This window comes from Gadus macrocephalus, chromosome 13 (assembly GCF_031168955.1).
Source record: "Gadus macrocephalus chromosome 13, ASM3116895v1".
Lineage (NCBI taxonomy): Eukaryota > Metazoa > Chordata > Actinopteri > Gadiformes > Gadidae > Gadus > Gadus macrocephalus.
In genome coordinates this window covers 5,101,124-5,122,409 of record NC_082394.1, presented here as the reverse complement: position 1 = coordinate 5,122,409, position 21,286 = coordinate 5,101,124, and the positions used below count along the sequence as shown (strand labels likewise).

Genomic DNA, 21,286 nt, shown 5'->3' with positions numbered 1-21,286 from the left:
CTCCAGCAAACATATCGTTATATAAACAGAAACGTGCTATTCTCATTGACTTCATATTCTGGAAGTAGTTTGTCAAATATTTTATTTTTTAATAGACTCTGCTTACAGTACAAAACCGACAGTAGTTTTAAGATTGAAACAAGTACTTGCATACGTTGGATACATTTAAAAAGGCTCTGCAGTTACTTAAAGCGATCAGAGAGTATTTACAGTGCTGATTTTAAGAAGCAGTTTCGGGCGTTGCAGGAACAGGAGATGGACACGATTCAGCATCAGATCACAAACAGGTAAACTTCTTAAGCGTGGGGAACTAGGCACTGATACGAGTGTGTCAGGTGACCAGCGGCCGTATCAGAGCTCAACGGTGGCAGTGATTTACCGCTGGGTGAGGTCTCCCTCAATAGGTGGAGTCTACCATTCTGCCCACTTCAGCCATTGATTGTTGTCCTAATTTAGCACTCTGATGTGAACGGGGGGAACAAAATGTTTAGCACACCAAACATTGAAGAATTACACGGTGAACTCCCAAGGCAAAAGGCACAGAAGCAAGGCAGACTGAACGAATTTCACCCTCTCATCACACCAGGGGTCTTTCCTTTAGATCGCTCTCTTACAACAATGGTGTGTGAACACATTCCACCTTGTAATACACAAACGCATGCAGAATCATCTGAATGAGACGCCCATGGGGTGAATTTACATCAGTCACTACCAATACAGTGAACGAGTGAAACTATATAAAAACATGTCAGTGTCTTGCGGCTAGTACAGGGCATAACGTTTTTTTAAAAAGGGGACCATCTTAAATGAAGTGGATTTCTTTTTCTAAAGATAGACAAAACAAACGATGAAAACAGTGTTGTGTATCAGCGGTGCCTGCAGGAGGAACTGAGGTCAACATGAATAACACCGTCAACCAGGGCAGGAATTGCACACCTATTTGGACAAGATCAGGGGACAGAATCACTGATGGTACCAACGACCCGTTGAACCGGTATATGGAACTCAAAGATGGGACTCCACCTCTCCCACATCAAAGGAAACGCGTTCAGTACAAACATCATAATGAGAAGATGTTCTTTGGCCAAGTCCAAGAAAAATGTGTTGAGTTTAACGACTTAACCCCCCCCCACTTCCTCTGCTTAAAAAAATATTAAGGACGCCTATTTGCAGTTTAAACAGACCGCTGGTAGAAATTCCAGAGAGGAGAATCAAAACAGAGCAGCTCAACAGCACTGAAACGCCATCGAACCCAAACGCTACAGGATGTCATTTCAAACATCAACTACTTGTGAAATATAAAGTGAATTCTTCCATCAAATGGGCGGTCAATTAATATTCTATGACGATAATAAAGCCAGGTTATAACTAACGGGCAGAAAACTTCAAACTTCAGAAAGCTTCATTTCAAACGTGTTTCAAATCCAATGCACCTCAAGGCCATCTCAAATAAGCATACGCTACTTCTCCGAAAAGGGAGTTGGAATAGATCCCACTGTGTACGTCTGCCTCTTCCGTCCCTGCAGAACCCAATCAGAGGTCCAGAAGAGTTCGCTCAGAGTCGCCGACAACGTGGAGGATCACCTGTCGAGACGTGACGCTTGGTTTCATGTCCTTCAATTGAGTCCCGGTCATAAAGGCACCGTCCAAACTGTACACTACCTGAAATACACCCCACATAAACAGTTTGGTTGTGTTTCTAGTAAGGGGAGGGGTTCAGGACATCTTCATGGATGAGTCGTCTTCCTGTGAGTGGCAGTGGCAGGGAATTTGAAACGCTTTGACTCTTTTTTGAAAAAAATAACCTTCTTTCCTTAGACTTTCAGTGAAATGTGCATGTCATAAATGTATTCTTCCATAAAATATTTTCATATAATTGTGTTCCGGCAGGTATCAGTGCAACAAAAGCCAGAAAAATAGATATATCATACATTACTATCCACCATTCACACCAATAAAAGCCTTTCAGTTTCCCTTCACATGGGTCTCTTCCCTGTCCCTTCATCCTCTACACACACAGCTCACCACAGCTAACAAAGTGCTTTCCTAACCGAGGTCCAGACCGTTTCCTCGTACAGGTCGGGCCAAGTTTGGTCTGCATTCGAAACCCCTCCTGGCCCCGACAGAGAAGCCCCCACCTTCAGAGAGTGGAGGAATGAAGCTGGAGGAAAGTGCTCTTAAGATTATCTTAAAAAAAAAGAAAAAGGAATACAAGTGTCGACTTCACCGTGTACGGTGAGCTCGTTTTAAAAAGGACCGCGACCACATCTTAAGCTATTCTTTTACAATATCTCGGTCAAAGTGCAGACGAGGGGAACTTCTCAGACATTAAATAACATCAAGCATATACTGTTGATCAGAAAGCAAAGGGTCAAATATTGTTTTAGAGCAAGGCACTTCTGAAGATAGAAAGGTGCAGTGATGACTCATCTACTATAATAAAATAATTCAAAAGTGCATTTTCAGAGATATTCATCGTTCAAAGTGCATTAAGAATGATAGGACCTTGTTTTTAGATTTAAAATGATGTGACCTTCCTTGGAGTTCTCTTTAAGCCACACCTCTCCAGAGAATCTACTAGTTAAAGTGTGGACCACTACCGATCCTTCTGTGGGTACGTTGTGCAGATCAAACTCAGCCAGGGGGTTCCTCCAATAGGAGCAGAGCAACGGGGTTCCTCCAATAGGAGCAGAGCAACGGGGTTCCTCCAATAGGAGCAAAGCAGGGCGGTTCCTCCAATAGGAGCAGCGGGTTCCCTCCAAAAGGAGCAGGGGGGGGTCCTTCCAATAGGAGCCCTCCTGGTGGATCAGGTGACCTCCTCACTCCAGCAGGTGTTCCCCCCGGACGATGTGGGAGGAGAACTCGTAGCGGTCCTGGCTGCGGTGCCCGCAGATGTTGCACTCGAAGGGCTGTCGGAAGCCGTGCGCGCCCATGTGGATGGTGAACATGACGTGGTCCAGGAACAGCACGCGGCAGTGCTCGCAGCGGAACGACCGCACGGCGCGCCCGTCCCCGTCCACCACCCGCAGCGCCTCCCGGGAGGTGGAGGAGGGGGCGGCGGGGGAGCCCGGCGTGGGCGGGGCGGCGGCGAAGGCGTGGCCCCCCGGGGGGGCGCCCTCCTCCCGCTCCGCGTCTTTGGCGTGCCCGGGGAGGGGTCTCCCTCGGGCCCGGTGGTGCGGCGGCGGGGGGGCGGGGCCCGGGCCGCCGCTGTAGTGGAGGTTGTTGTGGTGGTGGTGGTGGTGGTGGAGGAGTTGCGGCTCGTCGTGCAGGCTCTCCGTGTCCGTGGAGTCCTGGCAACCGTTGCTAGGCGACGGCGCGCCGCTGCGGCCAGGGGGCAGGTCCTCGTGGCCCTCCGCCGCTTCCCTTCCCCCGGTGCCGCCGCCGCCCCCCATACAGTCCAGCCGCGCCCCCTGCGGAGGGGGCGGGGCTCTGTGCGCGGAGCTGAGCAAGGGGCGGAGCTCCGACAAACGCAAGGGCCGAGCCGACTGAGGGCCGCGGGGCGGCGCGGGCTGCTCCGTCAGCCCTCCTCCTCCTCCTCCATCCCCTCCTCCACCTCCATCACCTCCACCTCCTCCACCCGGGGCAGCGGCGTAGTCTCCCCCCAGACCGGGGAAGTGCGGCGTCTCAAGGTGGGCAGGGTTCAGGTCTCCGTCCTTCTCAAACGCAGCGCTGAGCTCGTAGGGCGCGTCGGCCATGTTGAGACGCATGTGCTTCTGTCCTGAGATATAGATACAGAAATAGATGTAGAAATATATAACATAAAGCCGTAGAAAAGACAGATTTCATGATGCTCTGAAAAGAGCACACACAGAAAACCCCTTTGCACATCCCAATGCAGGGTTCTTAATGAGCGCAGCTGGAGATCATTCCAGAAGGTTTAACAATAACACACCGTGCACTGTTTCTGCTTCCACTTCACTCTCAGGGCAACTGAGGCTCCGGTATTGGAGCCAGTGTCGCGGAGAGCGACCCTAGTGGAGCTCGGTCCCCTCGAGGCCCCTGGTGTTCCTGCTCAACTCAACTACGTCATCTTTTTGGATCAATTGCTCACCTACAAATCTCTGTGGTGTTGATCTCTTTCGCTTGGCGAAGTTACTAGTGAGGCCGTCGAGGAACTGGTCTGAGGGCGGCTGCAGCACAGAGTCAGGGGTGAACCTCAGCTCCTCTCCTGCAGGCGGAAGGACACGGTTCTAACGAGGTTCTAACGAGGTTCTAACGAAGCACTAATGAGGTTCCCAGGGTTCTACTGGCAGTGGCACAAGAGGCAGAGCCATGGATGCCCCGGTGTCATCCTCTGGCCCCTGGCGTTATTCAGCTCAATGAAAAGTGGGTCAAAAGAATATTTTACGTGTTTTTATTATTGTCTAAAAGTTAAAAGTAGTTTTTCACAAGTTGATGTGTTAAATAAGTGCTATGACTTATCGGCGGAGTATCTCAGTGGGGCTGTCCTCAGCTACTGGTGGCCCCTAGGGCCTGGTGCTCGGGGCCCTGGTGTCCCCTGTTGTACCCTGGGGTCCCCTGGTGTGTGGTGCTGGGGCCCCTACCTGGGAGGTGGGTGCTGGCGGGGTGCAGCGTCTCCAGACTCTGCAGGTAGCTGTGGCAGCGCTCGCGGTGCTCCTCCAGGGTGCTCTGCTGCTTGTAGCTCCGCCCGCAGTAGCTGCACTTGTAGGGCTTCCCTACAGTCGGGGAGGACACTGGACACGGGGGGAGGGGAGGGGTCGTTATTAAGGAACGGAATTGGCATCATGTGCAAAACGTGCTTAAGTTCTGGTGAGGAAATCTCGTAGTGTAACTCTTGGCTATTCATGTTGATTTGAAAAAGTGAACTAAAAAGAAAATCCACCTGTACAGGTCGTGCCCATTTTGAACCAGTCGTAGGTTATTAGAAACCCTTAATTATCAAGACTGAACTCAAGGGCCTCTCACCACAAAGGGACGGGCCAAACCGGGCATTTCCCGATCGGCCTGCCCCGTGACTTCCTGAATTCACAAGTAGGGATGGCCACCTCCATGTATGATGGATAGAGAAGCCTACCAGTTGGTACAGTCCACTGGGTAGACTATCCAGCGTGCACCTGGGTGGACACTCCCACGTGTGACGTCAGAGAACCACAGGGCCCGTTTGGAATGGAGCCACAGGATGGGTTTAACCAGTAGCGCTGCCTGGACCATAGACAAGGCTGGCTTAGGAATAATGTGGTACAGTTCGGTGACATGGTGAAAGAGAGACTGCAGTGGACAGAGGTGATGTGTGTGTATGCACGTGTACAAATCCCTCTCACCCGAATGAGTGCGGAGGTGGCCGGTGAGGGCGTCTCTCCTACGACAGGCGTAACTGCAGAAGGGGCATTTAAAGGGCTTCTCTCCCGAGTGCAACTTAATGTGTCGGAGGAGGTTTCCCTTCTGAGTGAACGAAGCGCCACACTGATTACACTGGAAGGGTCGCTCACCTTTGAGTAAACAACAATGGAGTGAGTTTTATTCTAAATATCACCAAGAGGGTATTTCTGCAGAACTCACGACACAACACTCATTCTCAACGCCCAGCCTCTCCAGACCACACCAGTGTGAATCAAGCCAGGAGAATCAGAGAGGTTAGGAGTTCATCAAGTACATTCCTCTTTGTTACAGATTCTAAATACTCGCTGACACTAGTGAGCCTTGCAGCAAATGATGTTCTACCAGTTAATTTCATTATTCACAAAGTAGCTTGTAGAATAAAACGCCTTCAAAGCTTCTACAGTTGTTCCCCTTCTTCCCCCTGCAGAGATCCGATCTCCTGCTTGACGACCGGTTCTTTGAAGCATATCTCTACCAGCCTCAAGGACCGCTTCAAGGTTCATTATAGAAAAGGCATGCTCGTTTCCTTGCTTTGTTACGATACATACTAACTAAAACGACTGCAGCACACAAACCGTGCTCTCATTCACTAGGACGAGTGATTGGATAGAAGGGATACTGGTTAGGCTGTCAGGAATCAATGCTAAACTAGCAGCAGCAGAGTGGAAGACGTAATGTGCAGCAGACAGAATTAGCGAGGGGCGTGTGTCACCTGTGTGGCTGCGCTTGTGCACCATGAGGACGTTGGGTCCGATGCAGATCATGCCACAGATGTCGCACTTGAGCTTCCCGTTGGGAAGTCGAGTGGCTCCAGAGGTCATGGCGTCCACGTGGTTCATCTCCCTGTAGGCCCCTCCGCCCTCCCCCCCGTGGTCCGGACCCCCGTCCTCCCCCCCGTCCTCCTCACCCCCCTGGCCCGGCTCATCGTCGCTGTACAGCTCCACCTTAATGGAGTTAGCTGAAGGGGGGGGGGGGGGGCAGAGGAACCCAACAGTCAGCCCAACACAAATTATGTCTGAGACTTTTTTGTGAATGGTCCGTGTTGGACCAAGTCACTAAACAGGGAAGGCTTTCTTATGATTGTGATTTGATTTCGAACTGACCACTGAGCGAGCGGCTAGGAGAGGTGTGCTGGCTGTTGGGGGTGCTTGCTGATGGAACCCCGGGCGCCCCAGGAAACTCCCTCTCCACTGAAGACTCACCACTTGCTGCACCTCGAAAGAAGATTGTTTTTTTTTTACATTGACACATCCGGTGGCAATTTCTAGTATATGTAGAAACTAAATAAAGCATCATTCCCCCCCCTTTAGATGCATACCTGATATATAGGACGAGCCATTGCAGTCATCTACATCCATACTCAAACGAGCTAAATATTAAAATAGCAGAATTACTATTGGTGAATAGGCACATAAACAACCAATGACCCTTCACCCCCTCCTCAGCTTTCTTTGTAGAAATAACAGCACCACATTTGGAAAAACAAGACATTTGCAGATGATTATAACTTTTAACCCACAGGAAATAGACAAATCAATGAATTTCAAACCCCAGGGAATACAAATCCATGACTTTAAACCCCAGGGAATTCCAGTCCATGACTTAACCCCAGGGAAACAGACACCTGAAAGTCACGACGACGACATTCACTTTTGATATTGAGATATACTTGATTGAGTACGCAGTAAAAAAGCCCTTTGCTCCTTTGACATAAAAATATACTTTCAAATATCATAACGTTTGATTAAAACTAGCTTCAAGGATGCTAATCCACGTGAGTTAGCTGATTGATTAACTTGCCAGTCTATAGTAAAGCATTTGTCACCCCAACATGGATTATCAAACCGGTATCCACATGTCAACTCGAACAAATAATGCCCCAGTACGCTGAGGTCTGAACAGAACCAGGTTCAGCAACGTCTGCTACCTCCGACGCTAGCAGCGCTCCATCGGCAGGCTGCGACCCACAAGCAGACAGATCATACAGACAGATGATACCTGGACATGTATGATCGTTCTGCTTGTGGGGTCGCAGCCCGTTAGCAGCGATCCATCGGCCGGCGGTCGCGACCCCGAAAGGTCTTGGATCACAGCCCACAGAGCTCAACCCACTCAACAACACGCACTGCCTGGTGGACCCTGAGACACGGAGGCAACGTGACAGTTAAAGGACTGACTGTCGGGGTGGACCAGATAGTCTGGCGGCTCCTGTCGCCCTCTGACAAGTGACGTGAGGCTCGGGTCTGATCAGATCACATCCCAGATCAGTTCCAGCCCGCCGCGACCCGGGCAGCGACGCATGGCCGCGGGCTCTGAGGTCTCTAAAGCCCGCTAGACGAGGAGCGACGAGGCGGTCCGCGCTCACCGTGAGTCACTAAGGTGGTAGATGTATTATCTAGCTAGCTAGCTGGTTGAGCTAGCATTAAGCGCCACAGTGTTTCTCAGACGGTTGCTATGGCAGCCGCCCCCCTCCCATGATGCTAGCTCTGGTTAGCATTGGGCTAGCCCGCTCTTACTGAAATAGAGTGAACCAGCAGTGACGACACGCTTCCAGTATGTACTGTGAGGCGGGGGACACCGGGACCGGGTCGGCTCGACGTGGTTCGTGCTCGTTACCTTCTCCCGGTGGCGCCGTTCGGGCCGCTTCTGTCAGAAATGTCATCCACTTGTTTTGGTTTTTCCGTGTGACGACGACATGACCCGGAAGCGGTTTTTTGAGTTTGTGATTCTGTTTCCGGTCCACACAAACCAAACTATTAATGTAACTTTAAAAACAGATGACAACGATTCAATAGAAAGATGTAATGGGTTTAATGAAAAAGATATGATCATGATAAGAACACCCATTTCGGTTAGGGTTGTCATATGACAATCAAATCAATACATGTCTCAGTAATAATAATAATAATAATAATAATAATAATAATAATAATAATAATAATACATTTAATTTAGAGGCGCCTTTCAAGACACCCAAGGTCACCTTACAGAGCATATAGTCATCATTCAAAACTATGTAAAACAGACTAGGAATAAAAGGAAAACAGAGGTTAAACATGAATAATAATAATAATTAATAACACTCAAAGACGCCTAAAGTGAAGGGGGGACCTCACTAACCACCACCAATATGTAGCACCCACTTGGGTGATGCACGGCAGCCCATCGGCGCCAGAACGCTCACTACACACCAGCTTGAGGTGGAGTTAGGGATGAGGTGGAGAGTGAGGGAAAATAACATATTTAAACACTATCGACCATATTTAAACACTGTCGATCACATTTAAACAATATCGACCACATGTAAACATTTAAACAATATCGACCACATGTAAACACTATCGACCACATTTAAACACTATCGACCATATTTAAACACTATGGACCACATGTAAACCCTATCGACCACATGTAAACACTATCGCCCACATTTAAACACTATCACCCACATTTAAACACTATGGACCACATTTAAACACTATGGACCACATGTAAACCCTATCGACCACATGTAAACCCTATCGACCATATATAAACACTATCGACCACATTTAAATATGTAAACCCTATCGACCACAATTAAACACTGTAATACCAACCAATTATTCTAATTCCAAGGGCATCATGTTAGACCATAACTATACAAATGTCAGCCTTATCTCTTTGAGACATATTTTGACCTGGTACCTCCCTTTTTATAAAGGGAGTCCTCCTTCCGAAGAGGACTAACTAACTAACCTCCCTTTTTATAGCATGTGTTTTCCAACCTTGGACTAATTACAATCAGATGTAGGAGTGGACGGAAGTTGTCTTTCTGTGGTGGATAATGAGTGTCAATACAGCAGGGAACCACACTAAAGAGACCTTCTATCGATGCTAATTAAATCGGGGTCGTCCAGCATTCTCCAAATTCCAAAAACCTTGTAATTCAGGAGCACAGGTTTGACAGAATGCATGTTTTACCATGTATACAAATACACAGTCATATCAAAACAGTAAATCTATATCAAATATCACAATTTCAAAAGGCTTGAATGTTGGGTCAATTATTTTGAATAGCTGACGATTTCCCTCGTGGAGATCTTACAATTCATGTTGACAAGGTCTGGAAAAATGTTCTTCAACATGAATGACAATGAAAATGAATATAAGAATTAATAAAATAAAACATACTTTATGTAGTTATTAAACAGTTATTATATTTATTACTTGACATAAAGAAAAATAGAAATAAAACCGAAATGATCTAAGCACAGAAATAAGTGTTGTATTGATATTGACCGATTCACCACACATTAAGAACTGATGGCGAGGGGTAGCGTGGCATTTTGGTCACTGGTGGCCCTTTGAGTAAAGGTTAGGCTAACCCTAAACCTATTTCAAGCAGCCTTTGTTAGGCCTACCTTTGTGTCACACAGACAATGGGTTTTCTGGATGAGAACAGAAGCCCTGGATAACCAGAATTAAACTGCTCCGGTGGGAGAAGGTTGTCGTTTGGCTCATCTTTTCATTTAGTTGGGAGATTCTATTTTTACCAACACCTTTAGCCCTGACCAAAGTAACATTCTTAATCGTGAAACTGACATTTTATAGATAAACAACAGTTTGACTAATCAGAGTTACAATGTGTTTGCTGGAATGGTCTGCTAAATTAATAGCAAGGCCATGCCAGTAAATAATAATTTATGAACATTACATAACAAAAATCACATCATCCTTCAAATACAACATAATCTAATGTTTGATTGAGATCATATGTGTGTCAGACAGCCTAACACGTCGTTTTAGTGGAAAATCGCTTATATCGCTAACCAAATAAATGACATTTATATAAAGATAGCACAAACATGATTAAATCTCTCAGTATAATATAATAAAACCTCGAGGTAGATTTTTATTTGAATTATGAGCGACTGGATTTGGAGCATTGCTTGCCGCTCGACGGGTGACCTCTGACCTCCTGACGCCCTGCTGTGAGCGCCTGTTTCTAACGTCAGCTTCCGTTCACCACCGCGGTCAATAAGCGCGTTACCCTCAATAACATATCTGGACCCGAGCTGAGGATCTATCGGTTGAAAACGTAGCACGTTAGCTTTCGGACACTAGATAGTGAACGAAGGAACATTGGTGTCAGCTGTCGGGGATCTGAGGCTTGAGGCCCGGGGGAGGTTTGGGGATCTAAGACTCGAAGCCCGGGGAATTCTGAGGCTCGAGGCCCGGGGGAGGTTCGGTCTGAGGTTCGAGGTCCGGGGGGTCTGAGGGTTGCGGGGCTGTCGGCAGCGGCTGGAAAGTTTGTTGTTGTCACGTGACGTCAGACGAATGTGGCCGTAAAGTTTTATTTTAGCATCCAAAGCCGGCGGCGAACAACCGGGTTCACCCCCACCAACAACCCCTCCCAACACCATGCCTCAGCCAAAGTACCGGAAGATCGCGGTGATCGGTTACCGATCTGTAGGTGAGTGTTCACCGTGTTGTGCTCGGCTATCTAGAGCTAACGCTAGCTAGATGGCTAACTGGAGCTAACGCTAGCTAGCGAGCTAATATACACGAGTCAGGCTAACTGCTAGCTGGCTAGCTAGCCTGTGTTTACCTCTGCTGGCCTTATCTCAACACCCTAAAACAGTTTAGTTTCCATATGTGATCTGATCTGAGGTTAACTCTTTGAGGTTAAATGAGCCTTTCTGGTGTTTGAGACGTTAGCCTGTGATGGTGGTAACGTTATGTCCAACAATGTGCTTCACCTTACATGTTATGAATCTGTCAGGACAACTTGAACCTCTCTGTGGCCCACTTTACTATTATGTGAAATATTCATTCCAGAAGCGACCAATGGCATTTCTGAACTGTCTGTGAAGACAGTATGGTACATGATCAGTATGTTCTCTCTGCAGGCAAATCCTCTCTCACCATCCAGTTTGTGGAAGGACAGTTCGTGGACTCCTATGACCCCACTATCGAAAACAGTACGTCGTTGTACTCCTAGTTGTTTGTAAGCAATTGTAACACAGTAAACATTTATTTTTTAAAGCATTATGTTTAACGATTGTTTACTATCTCTCAGCCTTCAACAAAATGGTTTCTGTCAATTGCCAAGACTTCAATCTTCAGTTGGTGGATACGGCCGGACAGGTACGTTTTAGCAGTCTGTACAGTTATTTGGTGAATAGACATACATACGTGTAATGGCCCTATTTGCAGATATGGGGTTAAAGGCATCAAAGTAAATGTAATCTCCATTCCATTGTGGGCCCACTTGCTGCTGTAATATATTTTAATTGCGGCCGTCCTCTTTTGATCCAGGACGAGTACTCAATCTTCCCCCAGTCCCACTCCATGGACATCCATGGCTATGTTCTGGTCTATGCAGTGACCTCCATGAAGAGGTGAATAGATTGGGGTTTTCATTTGCATGCTGTGTTACACATTGAACATATCGTACAGAACACTTAATGTGTTGTGCAGCCATTACCACCATAACCCTATTGATGTTAATTAATGACATGTTTCGATCTTTACAGTTTTGAAGTTGTGCAGGCTCTACATGACAAGTTACTAGATATGGTTGGAAAGATACAGTAAGTCTACTGTTTTCATCAAAGCATTTTGTGAGTAATGTATTTTTGCCTTTACATCTTTTTTTCTATATATGATTGATTTTTTTTTAATTTTAGGGTTCCTACCGTTCTCGTAGGAAACAAAAAAGATCTGCACATGGAAAGGTAATACTCCAGAAGAAGCTGATGTACAAGGCCTGAAGATACTATGAAGATAATTTGACCTACTTAGGATTATTAAATACAGCATTTGTAAATTCTGAAATCATATTCCCTTCCGTGTTTTTTCCTGACATTTCAATTCTTTGGAAAAAAACAAACATAATTTGGAAGGAAATGTTCAATATAAAGCATCTATACAGATAGCATAGTTAAATTTAGTTGTAGTTAAAAGAATCCTGAACAGCGGTTAAAAGGGTCCATCATCTATTCCACAGAGTCATCAAGCCAGAGGAAGGGAAGAAACTGGCCGACTCATGGGGGGCTGCTTTCATGGAGTCCTCCGCCAAGGAGAACGAGGTATCCTGGTTTTACACACAGCTTTTACTGTGTCTGCTTGGGATAGAGTTGGGATCAAGTTTTAGCGTTTGCGTCAACATTGTTGGTGGTCTGAAACAACGGTATGACTAATGGGTCCTAGCCTTTATGTACGGCTTATGTGATAATATCCCCAGTGTTTCCCCTACATGCACCTAGCAGCGACGTACCGCCACTGCTAGGTGCATGTAGGGGAAACCGCCGCTGCTGAAATTCTTATTTTAAAGAGAGGAGAGCTTACGCTTATCTCTTTAAAATACGAATGTTATAAATAGTATAACATTCTGTGCGCTACGGACACTGGATATGCGCTTCATATCCAGGTTAATTCAAACACGAATGAAGCTTATAAACGGAGAGGAGAGCTCTTTCTTATCTCTTTAAAAAAACGAATGTTATATTATTTTGCGCTACGGACACTTACACACCAGAGTAAAACGTATAAACGGAGAGGAGAGGAGAGCTCCGTTTTCTCTTTGGAAACCAATATTTTTGCGCTAAGGACGCTTCATATCCAGGTCAATTCAAGAACCTGTGAGTAAACAACAACAGCAACACGCAAGCTCTGTGTTCGTCAATATACTTATCGAGTCTTAAAAAAAAATGGCGTAAACGGGTGATCTACTGACGGTATTGTGTGTATAAAATTTCCTTTTTAATAGACAATCTGTACACTTACTAAGTTCTCAATGCCTCGTTTTATATGATAAGACCCTTATTATACTACCATAGAAGTGTCGGGCTACTTTTAGCCTTTTAAGTGGTTTAAAATAGCGATTTAGTTTTTACCATAACCAGTGCCCCCATCGTTCCAAGTTTATAGCGTTTTGATAGAATCGGCTAAAAACAGCCAACTGAAGAATGCGTCTATAATCGTTTTTTGTGCTCCAAAACAAACGTTTCAACTCGTTATCATACAAAACATATCCCAAATCCATTTTACACCGGAATTACCCTTTAAGAACAGATATCGGTCGATACCAACCACAATCCATCTCATCCTTGCCTTCTTTTGGTATAGCCCAGTTCAGTGTTGGTAGTATTATAGGTGTTAATTCCTCTTTAAATTCTCTACTTATCGCATTTTTTAATTCCCCTTGTGTTGAATTAGCAGTCATATTTAATTTTGTTCTTCATTTAATGTGGTAAATCTAAAGAATTTAGAAAATTGTCGATTTGGGCTATATTTCCTCCTGGGACATTAGAGTATATGGTTTTGTAAAACACCTCGAAATTTTATGAATTTCACTTGATTTATTTTGTATTACTTTTGTTCTAAATCTATGAATTGTATTTTCTGAAAAAAAATCCTTCAATTTCCAGGACAATATCTTCATAGATTTAGACCATCTTTCATAGTATCTCTGTTTCAAGAACATTAGATTTTTATTAACTGCTTGTGTAGCTAAATCATTGATTTCGTTCCTAATTTTTTTTATATCCTATATTTAGGATATAAATATATTATATTTTATATCCTATATATTTTTTTAAATATCTTTTGCACAGAATGTCATTTATGTTTCCTTTCTAGTTCCTTCAATTTATTTAGCCATTTTTTTTATTCCTCATTTTCTTCTTGTATGATGAAAAAGCTATAATTTCCCCTCTTAATACAGCCTTTAAGAATGGGAGGTGTGACCTCATCATTGTCATTAGATTCTAAGTAGAGGCTTATTTCTCTTGTAATTTGTTCCTTAAATTTAGAATCATTGAGCAGACTTGAATTACATTTCCAAGTGGTATTCTTTGGTTGCAGGTTTATGTCAACATATAAGTAGATAGGTGCTTGGTCACTTAGATCTATCGTCCCAATTCCACAGTCATTCACTACGTCCTTTTTCCAAATGTTATAAAATAATCTATTCCTGAATACGAGGAGTGTGGGGCAGAGTAGTGTGTATAATCTCTCCTGTTAAGGAAAAGGTTTCTCCATATGCTGATTAGACCCACCTCCTCAAAAGTGTATTTACTTTTCTATTTAGGGACTTTTTTCCAAGTTGTTTTTTTTACTTGAGCGATCCAACCCGGGTTGTAGGTGTACGTTTAAATCTCCCCTGCAGACCTTCTTACTTCTTACTGTTTCTGTTGCCGTAATATTAGGGATTTTTTTAAAGAAGCCAACATCACTTCCAGGTGGCGCATATATATTTAAGTTATTGGCCGACCATCTATATTCCCTCTTACTAAAATAAATCGACCCTCTTTATCTCCCATTTCAAAAACCTTTTCAAAATTCAGCCTGTTAGAAATAAGGATAGCAACTCCTCTTCTATGCCCTAATTTATATGATGAGAAAAACAAATTGGTGAAGCCAATTAACTTGAGTTTTCCATGATCATTATCGCTTAAATGAGTTTCCTGAAGGTATACTATGTGGGCATGTTCTTTCTTCCTTTTAGCTAAAATTGTACTACGCTTAATTGGATTCAAAAGCCCATTAATATTATACGAGATGAATTTCACTTTGCAACTAGACGTATTTATCTGTCTATGTAACCTTAATATCCACAAAACAAAACTTAGCAGATCTACTCCCTGTACAACCAGAACATAGAAACACGTATGAACAAAACAATAAAACAAGTGTGGTACCAAGGTTGGGGTCTCTTGTAAGTGACCTTGAGCTAAGCTGAAAATAAAGGCTAGCTGTGGGGGCAGGCCTCTTCTACCTGTGGGCTGTGGGCCCCCACTGCAGCATCTGTCCATTTCCCAAAAAGAAAAAAAAGTATCTGTCACTCCCTTGTATATATTCTCATTCAAATAGGGAGGAAAGAATGGATGGGAAAGTAATAATAATAGCAAAAAAAAGGGTAAGTCACATCTTGATCCCTGCATTTTTAGTAAATTTAACCTGGCACTGTTTAACTCAAGAGATTGTTCAGCTCACCACATTACTCATAACGTATAGCTCTTCTCCTGTGGGGGGTGAGCCTTGTCTCCTGAAGGCACGCAGTTTCTCCCTGATGTCCCGCTCTCGCTCCCCTCCGCCTCGCTCCCACCGCGTCCCAGGCGGAGCGGCACAGCTGTTCAGCCAGGCTCTCCCTAGGTGTGATGGCGGTGACGGGCAGTCCTGTCTTTCATGTCCTCGGTTGCCTCCATTGCTGTCTGGTATAGCCTTGTTTCGTCTTCGTAGAACACTCGTAGTTTAGCTGGGATTGGGCTGTAGAAGCAGATATTCCTCTGCTTTAACACGCGCTTTGCCTCTGAGTAATCTTTATGCTTTTGTAGAATAGCTGGGAGGTAATCTTGATCGAAATAAATCGGTCTCCCCTTCAAAAACACCTTATTTTTCCCCCATGCCTTGCGCAAAACCTCCTCTTTAGTTGTGTAGCGGAGAAACCTGATTATTATTGACTGCGGCTTGTACTCAGTGGCGTTTCTACATGTAAAAAACTGGTGGGGCTAGGCCAATATTTTTTATTTTTTTAAATGACGTACCAGTGTCCGTGACGTTCCCCGTTTGTTTTCACAGTCGTGGCGATTTTTGTAGAGGTTGACTTCGCCTGCTCCCGTCTATCCTGCACAACACAGGACTGTATGTAAAAATCTAGTTCAACATCTGACCTGTTGAGGGCAGTAATACGCTAAACAGCGTCTAAACTGCCGAAATCTTACAACAAAAATGGTAGACCCCTTCACTTTTATAAAAGTGTTGCTAATGGCTTTGCAGGCATACAGACATCCATCCAAACACTATTGATCCATTTCTTTTTACTGCTTGTAGGCAATAGTTAATATCTTATTATAGAATATGAAATGACCTGTGCTTCTTTCTGTCTTGCGTACTTAAAACTTATTGTGACTGATTTAGTGCTAAAATGTTTCAAGATATTGGAGCTGCAGTCTCATAAGCATATTAAAAAGTAGTTTCCCTTCTTTTCAAGCAGAGGGCGCTTTTCTATCAGTTTGAACTATTGTATACCCTCTCAACCTATCAGTAAAACAAGCTAATGTGGAGGGGATATTAGAATATATTCAAACAAATTACGGGGCATTTTAAATTTGTTTGAAATTCATTATTGGAAAAAGTTACAGCCCTAATATCCGACAAATATTTTTTTTAAATTTCACAAAAAAGTATTTCAAAATGGAGATTGAGCATCCTTCATTGGTCTTACTTACGTGTCAAGGCGTTTTACCTTTTAATATTTCCTCCGTACGAACACACCAGACGCGTACCCCGCGTACCATGTACGCGCGTAACGCAGCTAAAATGTTGCTTGACCATTTTGTGTCAAAAATGGTCAGCTACGCGCGTACGCATACGCGCGTAGATGAGACCGCCCAAAACTCCCCCCCCCCCCCGCCATTTTTCTTTTGCTGAAACATGGCTGACATCGCCACCATCGCTGCGCTTTATTTGCTGTGGGAGTCCGAGGAGCGTCGCAAACGCAAACGCCGTCGGCTTTGGGTGCACGACATCCTCCGGAGACGGCCACAGCAGGGTGAGTTTCACCACTTGCTCCAAGAACTCCGCCTGGATGACGGCCGGTTTCAGCGGTACTTTCGACTGAGTCGGGCCCAGTTCGATGACCTGCTAGCCCGGGTTGGTGCCAGGATCTCCCGTCAGGACACCAACTACAGGCGCTCCATATCAGCTTCGGAGCGCCTGTCTATCTGTCTCCGTTAGGGTCTCAAATCTGTGCTGCAATAGATGATCTACCACATTCATGTTGTCGACTCGTTTTCGTTTGTGTGCCTCCGACATGTTAGTTAGCAAAATTATACTTCTTCGCTAGAGGACTTTGTGTGCCTCCGACATGTTAGTTAGCAATGTTTCCTTCGCTACAGGACTTTTCGCGCCCGTGACTCAGGTTGGGTGAGGTGAGGTCACTCGATTCATGACTCATCACGCCACACACTACAGCCAATGAACTGTGAAAAATGAAATTACGCTGTAGTGGATCGAACCATATATGTCCATGGTGGTCCCGGTGGGGCCAGCCCCACCAGAAGCAAAATTATCTCCATCCACTTCGACAGTAACACGCTGAGCATGCGCATTTCAATTTTTCCAGTCCAATACACATTACATTGGGATGGTGGGGCTCGAGCCCCTTCAGACGAACTCAGTCTGAAGAAGCAAGCAAGGGTCGACTAAAAACGAACTGAAAGCGCCAAACTTATTATTTTACAGTACTTTCTGGGGAGATCTTTTTAAAAATATATATATATATATATATCATAAGGTTGTATATTTATATTTGTATTCTTTTTTTTCTTGTGAGAGTAGGTGGGGCTGAGCCTCACTTGCCCCTAATGACCAGTCGCCGGACGGTCTCGGGGCGAGCGCCCGGTGCGGTCTGTTAATGCCAAGCAACTTCTGCACGAACTCCACCATAGAAGGCCCCTCCGCTCCCTCGGGAACATTATATATCCTTCGATTTTCCCGTCGGGATCTTCCCTCTTGGTCAAGCAGTTTATTATCCTGCTGATTCATCACCATTATCATCTTGCTTAGCACCTGTTCAACATTTTGAACACGGTCCTCCACATTTTCAATTCGCGTCTCTGCCTCCGCTAGCTTAGCATTGACATTAGTGAGCTCATCTTTGATATCGTTTTGCTGTTTTTTCGTGTCTTTACGAAAGTCCCGTATCTCCTCTAAGACCTTTGCTAAGGTAGCCACGTGTGGCTCTGCGTTAGCTTCCTAATCGTTTCCCTGTGCAGGAGAGCTGTTCGGGGTTTCTCCTTCGTTATTGGATTCTGCAGCAGTATTTTTCTTTAGTCCATTCTTCTTTCCCATCTTCGCCCCGTTATTCAGATCTTGTGTTGACGAAAATTGGCAATTATTTGGCAATTTAAAGAGGCGAAATTAACGTTTTGTTGGGGAGAAGTTAGTTTAGGCTGCCATTCGGTGTGGGGACGTCACAGGACCCGCTGGCCTCTTAATGGTCCTACTACAACATTTAGTTTTGAAAAACATATCTCTTCTTATTTTTGAGGATTTTATTTTATTTTGGAGGCACAGACCTTTTCGATTGTTGTAGAATTTTTGTTATGTGATTTTACTGTATAGGGTGGCTTTTTGATATATATATATATATATATATATATATATATATATATATATATATATATATATATATATATATATATATATATATATATATATATATATATATATATATATATATATATATATATATATTTAATATATTTTTGTTAAATATATGTAAATAATAGTTTTAAAGATTATACTTGTGTTATGTTCAATCTCTCCATATTTCCCCTGCGCATTACTGTGTACAAATGTACTGAATGTACACCCTTCTGGTGCCAGAAGACACATAGAAACCTCCTGGCAGGGTGCGCTTTGCGAGCACGCAAAAAAAATTGCGAGCAGGAAAAAAAAATTGCAACTCCGCTGCTGCAACTCCATCCTAGGGTAAACACTGATACCATGTCCATTTTTATCAGACCGAGAAGCAACATGTCTGTGTTGCGGACTGCTATAAGGGCTACACACCGGCCCTTTATAGCAGTCCGTGGTTTACAGTGAGTTTGATCATTTGAGTTAATCATTTGTGTCTCAAAGAGAAAATCTATAGAAACCCTCTAAGATGTGCAGTTCTTCAGATTTGTAGTTCTTCAGATGTGTAGTTCTTGTAACTCTTCAGGTAAAGAGTTGTGATCGCCCCCATGGCTGACCACCACGCACTGAACTGGTGCGGCGGAGTTTGTTTGGTGTGAACCACTTCCTCTTCCTGTTTCCACGCAGACCGCCGTGGAGGTGTTCAAGCGGATCATCCTGGAGATGGAGAAGGCGGACGGGAACATGCCGTCGGAGGAGAAGAAGTGTGCTGTGATGTAAAGGCGTCTCCCAGTGACCGTGGAGACGACTCGTATGCTGAAGACAGGCGGTACCCCTCACCAGCCCTCCCACTCCCCCCCCCCCCCCCCCCCCCCCCATCAGCCCTCCTACTCCCCCACCAGCCTGCCCACTCCCCCCCTCCCCCCCCATCAGCCTGCCCACTCCCCTCCCACCAGCCCGCTCACTCTCGCCTCCCTGCTGAGGACAGGTGATGCCACACCAGCCTGCCCCCTCTCACCTCACCAGCCCCCACACTCTCCCCTCACCAGCCCCCACACTCTCCCTTCCCTGCTGAGGACAGGTGGTACCCCCACCAGCCCGCTCACTCTTCCATCGTCAAGGAGCTGCGTGGCATTTCCTTTCTCCGGACTCCATCCTAACAGCTGATTGGGTTAGATACAGCCAGGGGCTCAAACAACTGACCAATGAGCTTATCACTTGTAATTATAGGGAACGATTTCTATGAGCAAGATGAAAAATATTGTTTTTGATTGATTTCAAAGTGTTTTCCTTCATAAAGGATTTCTATATTTTCTTTTCTTTTGTTAATATAGGTGACTTTATATGAACTTTGGGATTTACCCAAACTTATATAAGACAAGATATTGCCAAATGTACCAAACAGTACAAAAACCAAGTGAATGTTTTGGATTGATTGGCATCTGTCAGGTCATTAGCTGAAATAGTAAAACCATGAAGGATGGACGGTTCTTAGGATTGATATTATTCCTGAACTCCCAAACTTATAAATAATTTCCCTGCCCTGACACACAACTGTTACAGTTCATAATGCTACAAATGTTATTTGGAATGCGATTCTAAATTAGACAAATTGGTTTATAACTGAATAAGGTTAATTGGAAAGAGAAGTTCACTTTAATGTAACAATTTTTCACTGTACATTTAAGAAATTAAACGTTGGGTGCCTTTAGACTAAATTGTAAAATGTGTGTTAATGACAAGTCTATTTCTATACTCCCGATCATAGTTTGATTCTTGATTATGCCCCTCCCTTTCCTACAGTTCTTTTCTCTTCTTGGTAGACCATAATGTGTTATCTGGCGGATAACCTGATTATAGCATCGGTAAGATCAGTGATGTTTACAAGTTGTGTCTATAGAAATAGAATCTTAGAAGCTGGTATAATAGTTTTGGGTATCTTTGAATGATGCAGGTTTGCTTTTCCCCTAAATATTTTTAGTTGATTATATGCATAATTATATGATATTTGAGTAGAAGATTCACTTTAAATAGATTTTTTAACAGTGGCTCTCGCAGTACATTGATGGACATACTCTTCCCATGGTGCATAATTTCCATTTAATTTGCAGATACAAGGAAATGAACACTGTCCAGAACATGAGGCCTTCTGAAGCCTTTCAAAGTCACACTAGCCTTACACAGAAAGGTGGCTGTGTTCTCCTCTACATTATATAGCGTTCTGCCCATAGTGGCCACTTGTTGTTTGGGGTTTTTATTTGTATTGAGTGCTTCTTGGAGTAGTGGGTTGAGCGTGGGTCGTATTGAGAGAGGCTGTGTCTTGTGCCTTACAGTTCATACACCCCCCCCACACACACACACACATGCCTCGTGAGCCGTCCCCCAGGTGTCTGAGCCTCAGGACGGTCTCGTGCCGGCCCCCCTTTATGATTCAAGGTGCTTCCCCCCCCCCCCCTCCCCCAGAGCTGACCGGTCCCAGGGGGAATCTCATGGTGTGACTGGGCATCAATGTTCTCAGGTGGGGCAATGGTAATTCAGAACACTTGCTGTAAACAGTTTTGTATATAAATAAATCCTTTACTCCTTTGATTTGTCATTTTCATTGATTGTTCGATAAATACTTTTTGTTTTTGTTTGCATAAATCAGAATGGGCACAATATACCCATGAGAGACAACTGTATACACATATTACATCTCCCTCAAAAAACCAAAACATTTTTATTATTGCAGCCAATGGCTAGAACGAGTGAGTTTAATCCACACCGAATGTATTCACTTGAGGATGAACCGCCAGAGCTCCCCTCCAGCAAGAACAGC

At 44.6% G+C, this 21,286-nt stretch overlaps 2 protein-coding genes across 13 annotated transcripts; one reads left to right on the top strand and one right to left on the bottom strand.

The window, feature by feature from the left end:
• Positions 1-65: 65 nt before the first annotated feature.
• LOC132470129 (zinc finger protein Eos-like) lies at positions 66-8,067 on the bottom strand. Of its 12 annotated transcripts, none has more exons than XM_060068422.1 (8): positions 7,957-8,066; positions 6,659-6,709; positions 6,444-6,554; positions 6,053-6,298; positions 5,283-5,450; positions 4,545-4,694; positions 4,052-4,168; positions 66-3,718 (listed from the first exon to the last, which is right to left on the bottom strand). In XM_060068422.1, exons 1-8 carry the CDS (start codon positions 8,000-8,002, stop codon positions 2,820-2,822), a joined length of 1,788 nt encoding a protein of 595 aa, XP_059924405.1. In that variant the 5' UTR covers positions 8,003-8,066; the 3' UTR covers positions 66-2,819. The 12 variants fall into 12 exon arrangements, with proteins under 12 accessions (XP_059924405.1, XP_059924406.1, XP_059924408.1 ...); XM_060068423.1 differs by having other exon boundaries at positions 6,444-6,548; XM_060068425.1 differs by having other exon boundaries at positions 7,518-8,036.
• A 2,225-nt stretch (positions 8,068-10,292) lies between these two features.
• On the top strand, positions 10,293-21,057 carry LOC132470207 (GTP-binding protein Rheb-like). Its single transcript, XM_060068563.1, has 8 exons — positions 10,293-10,795; positions 11,232-11,303; positions 11,402-11,469; positions 11,641-11,723; positions 11,859-11,915; positions 12,012-12,059; positions 12,332-12,413; positions 19,156-21,057. Exons 1-8 carry the CDS (start codon positions 10,744-10,746, stop codon positions 19,246-19,248), a joined length of 555 nt encoding a protein of 184 aa, XP_059924546.1. The 5' UTR covers positions 10,293-10,743; the 3' UTR covers positions 19,249-21,057.
• The last annotated feature ends 229 nt before the right edge of the window (positions 21,058-21,286 follow it).

Bases quoted from the DNA above. Each gene is read 5' to 3' on its own strand.
- LOC132470129 (XM_060068422.1), bottom strand. From the start codon at position 8,002: ATGACATTTCTGACAGAAGCGGCCCGAACGGCGCCACCGGGAGAAG. The intron at 4,695-5,282 runs GTGAGAGGGATT...CCCCGTGTCCAG, and splicing joins CCACCTCCGCACTCATTCGG to TGTCCTCCCCGACTGTAGGG. The intron at 3,719-4,051 runs GTGAGCAATTGA...TCTATATCTCAG, and splicing joins AACACCACAGAGATTTGTAG to GACAGAAGCACATGCGTCTC.
- LOC132470207 (XM_060068563.1), top strand. From the start codon at position 10,744: ATGCCTCAGCCAAAGTACCGGAAGATCGCGGTGATCGGTTACCGATCT. The intron at 11,470-11,640 runs GTACGTTTTAGC...CTTTTGATCCAG, and splicing joins TGGTGGATACGGCCGGACAG to GACGAGTACTCAATCTTCCC. The intron at 12,414-19,155 runs GTATCCTGGTTT...GTTTCCACGCAG, and splicing joins CCTCCGCCAAGGAGAACGAG to ACCGCCGTGGAGGTGTTCAA.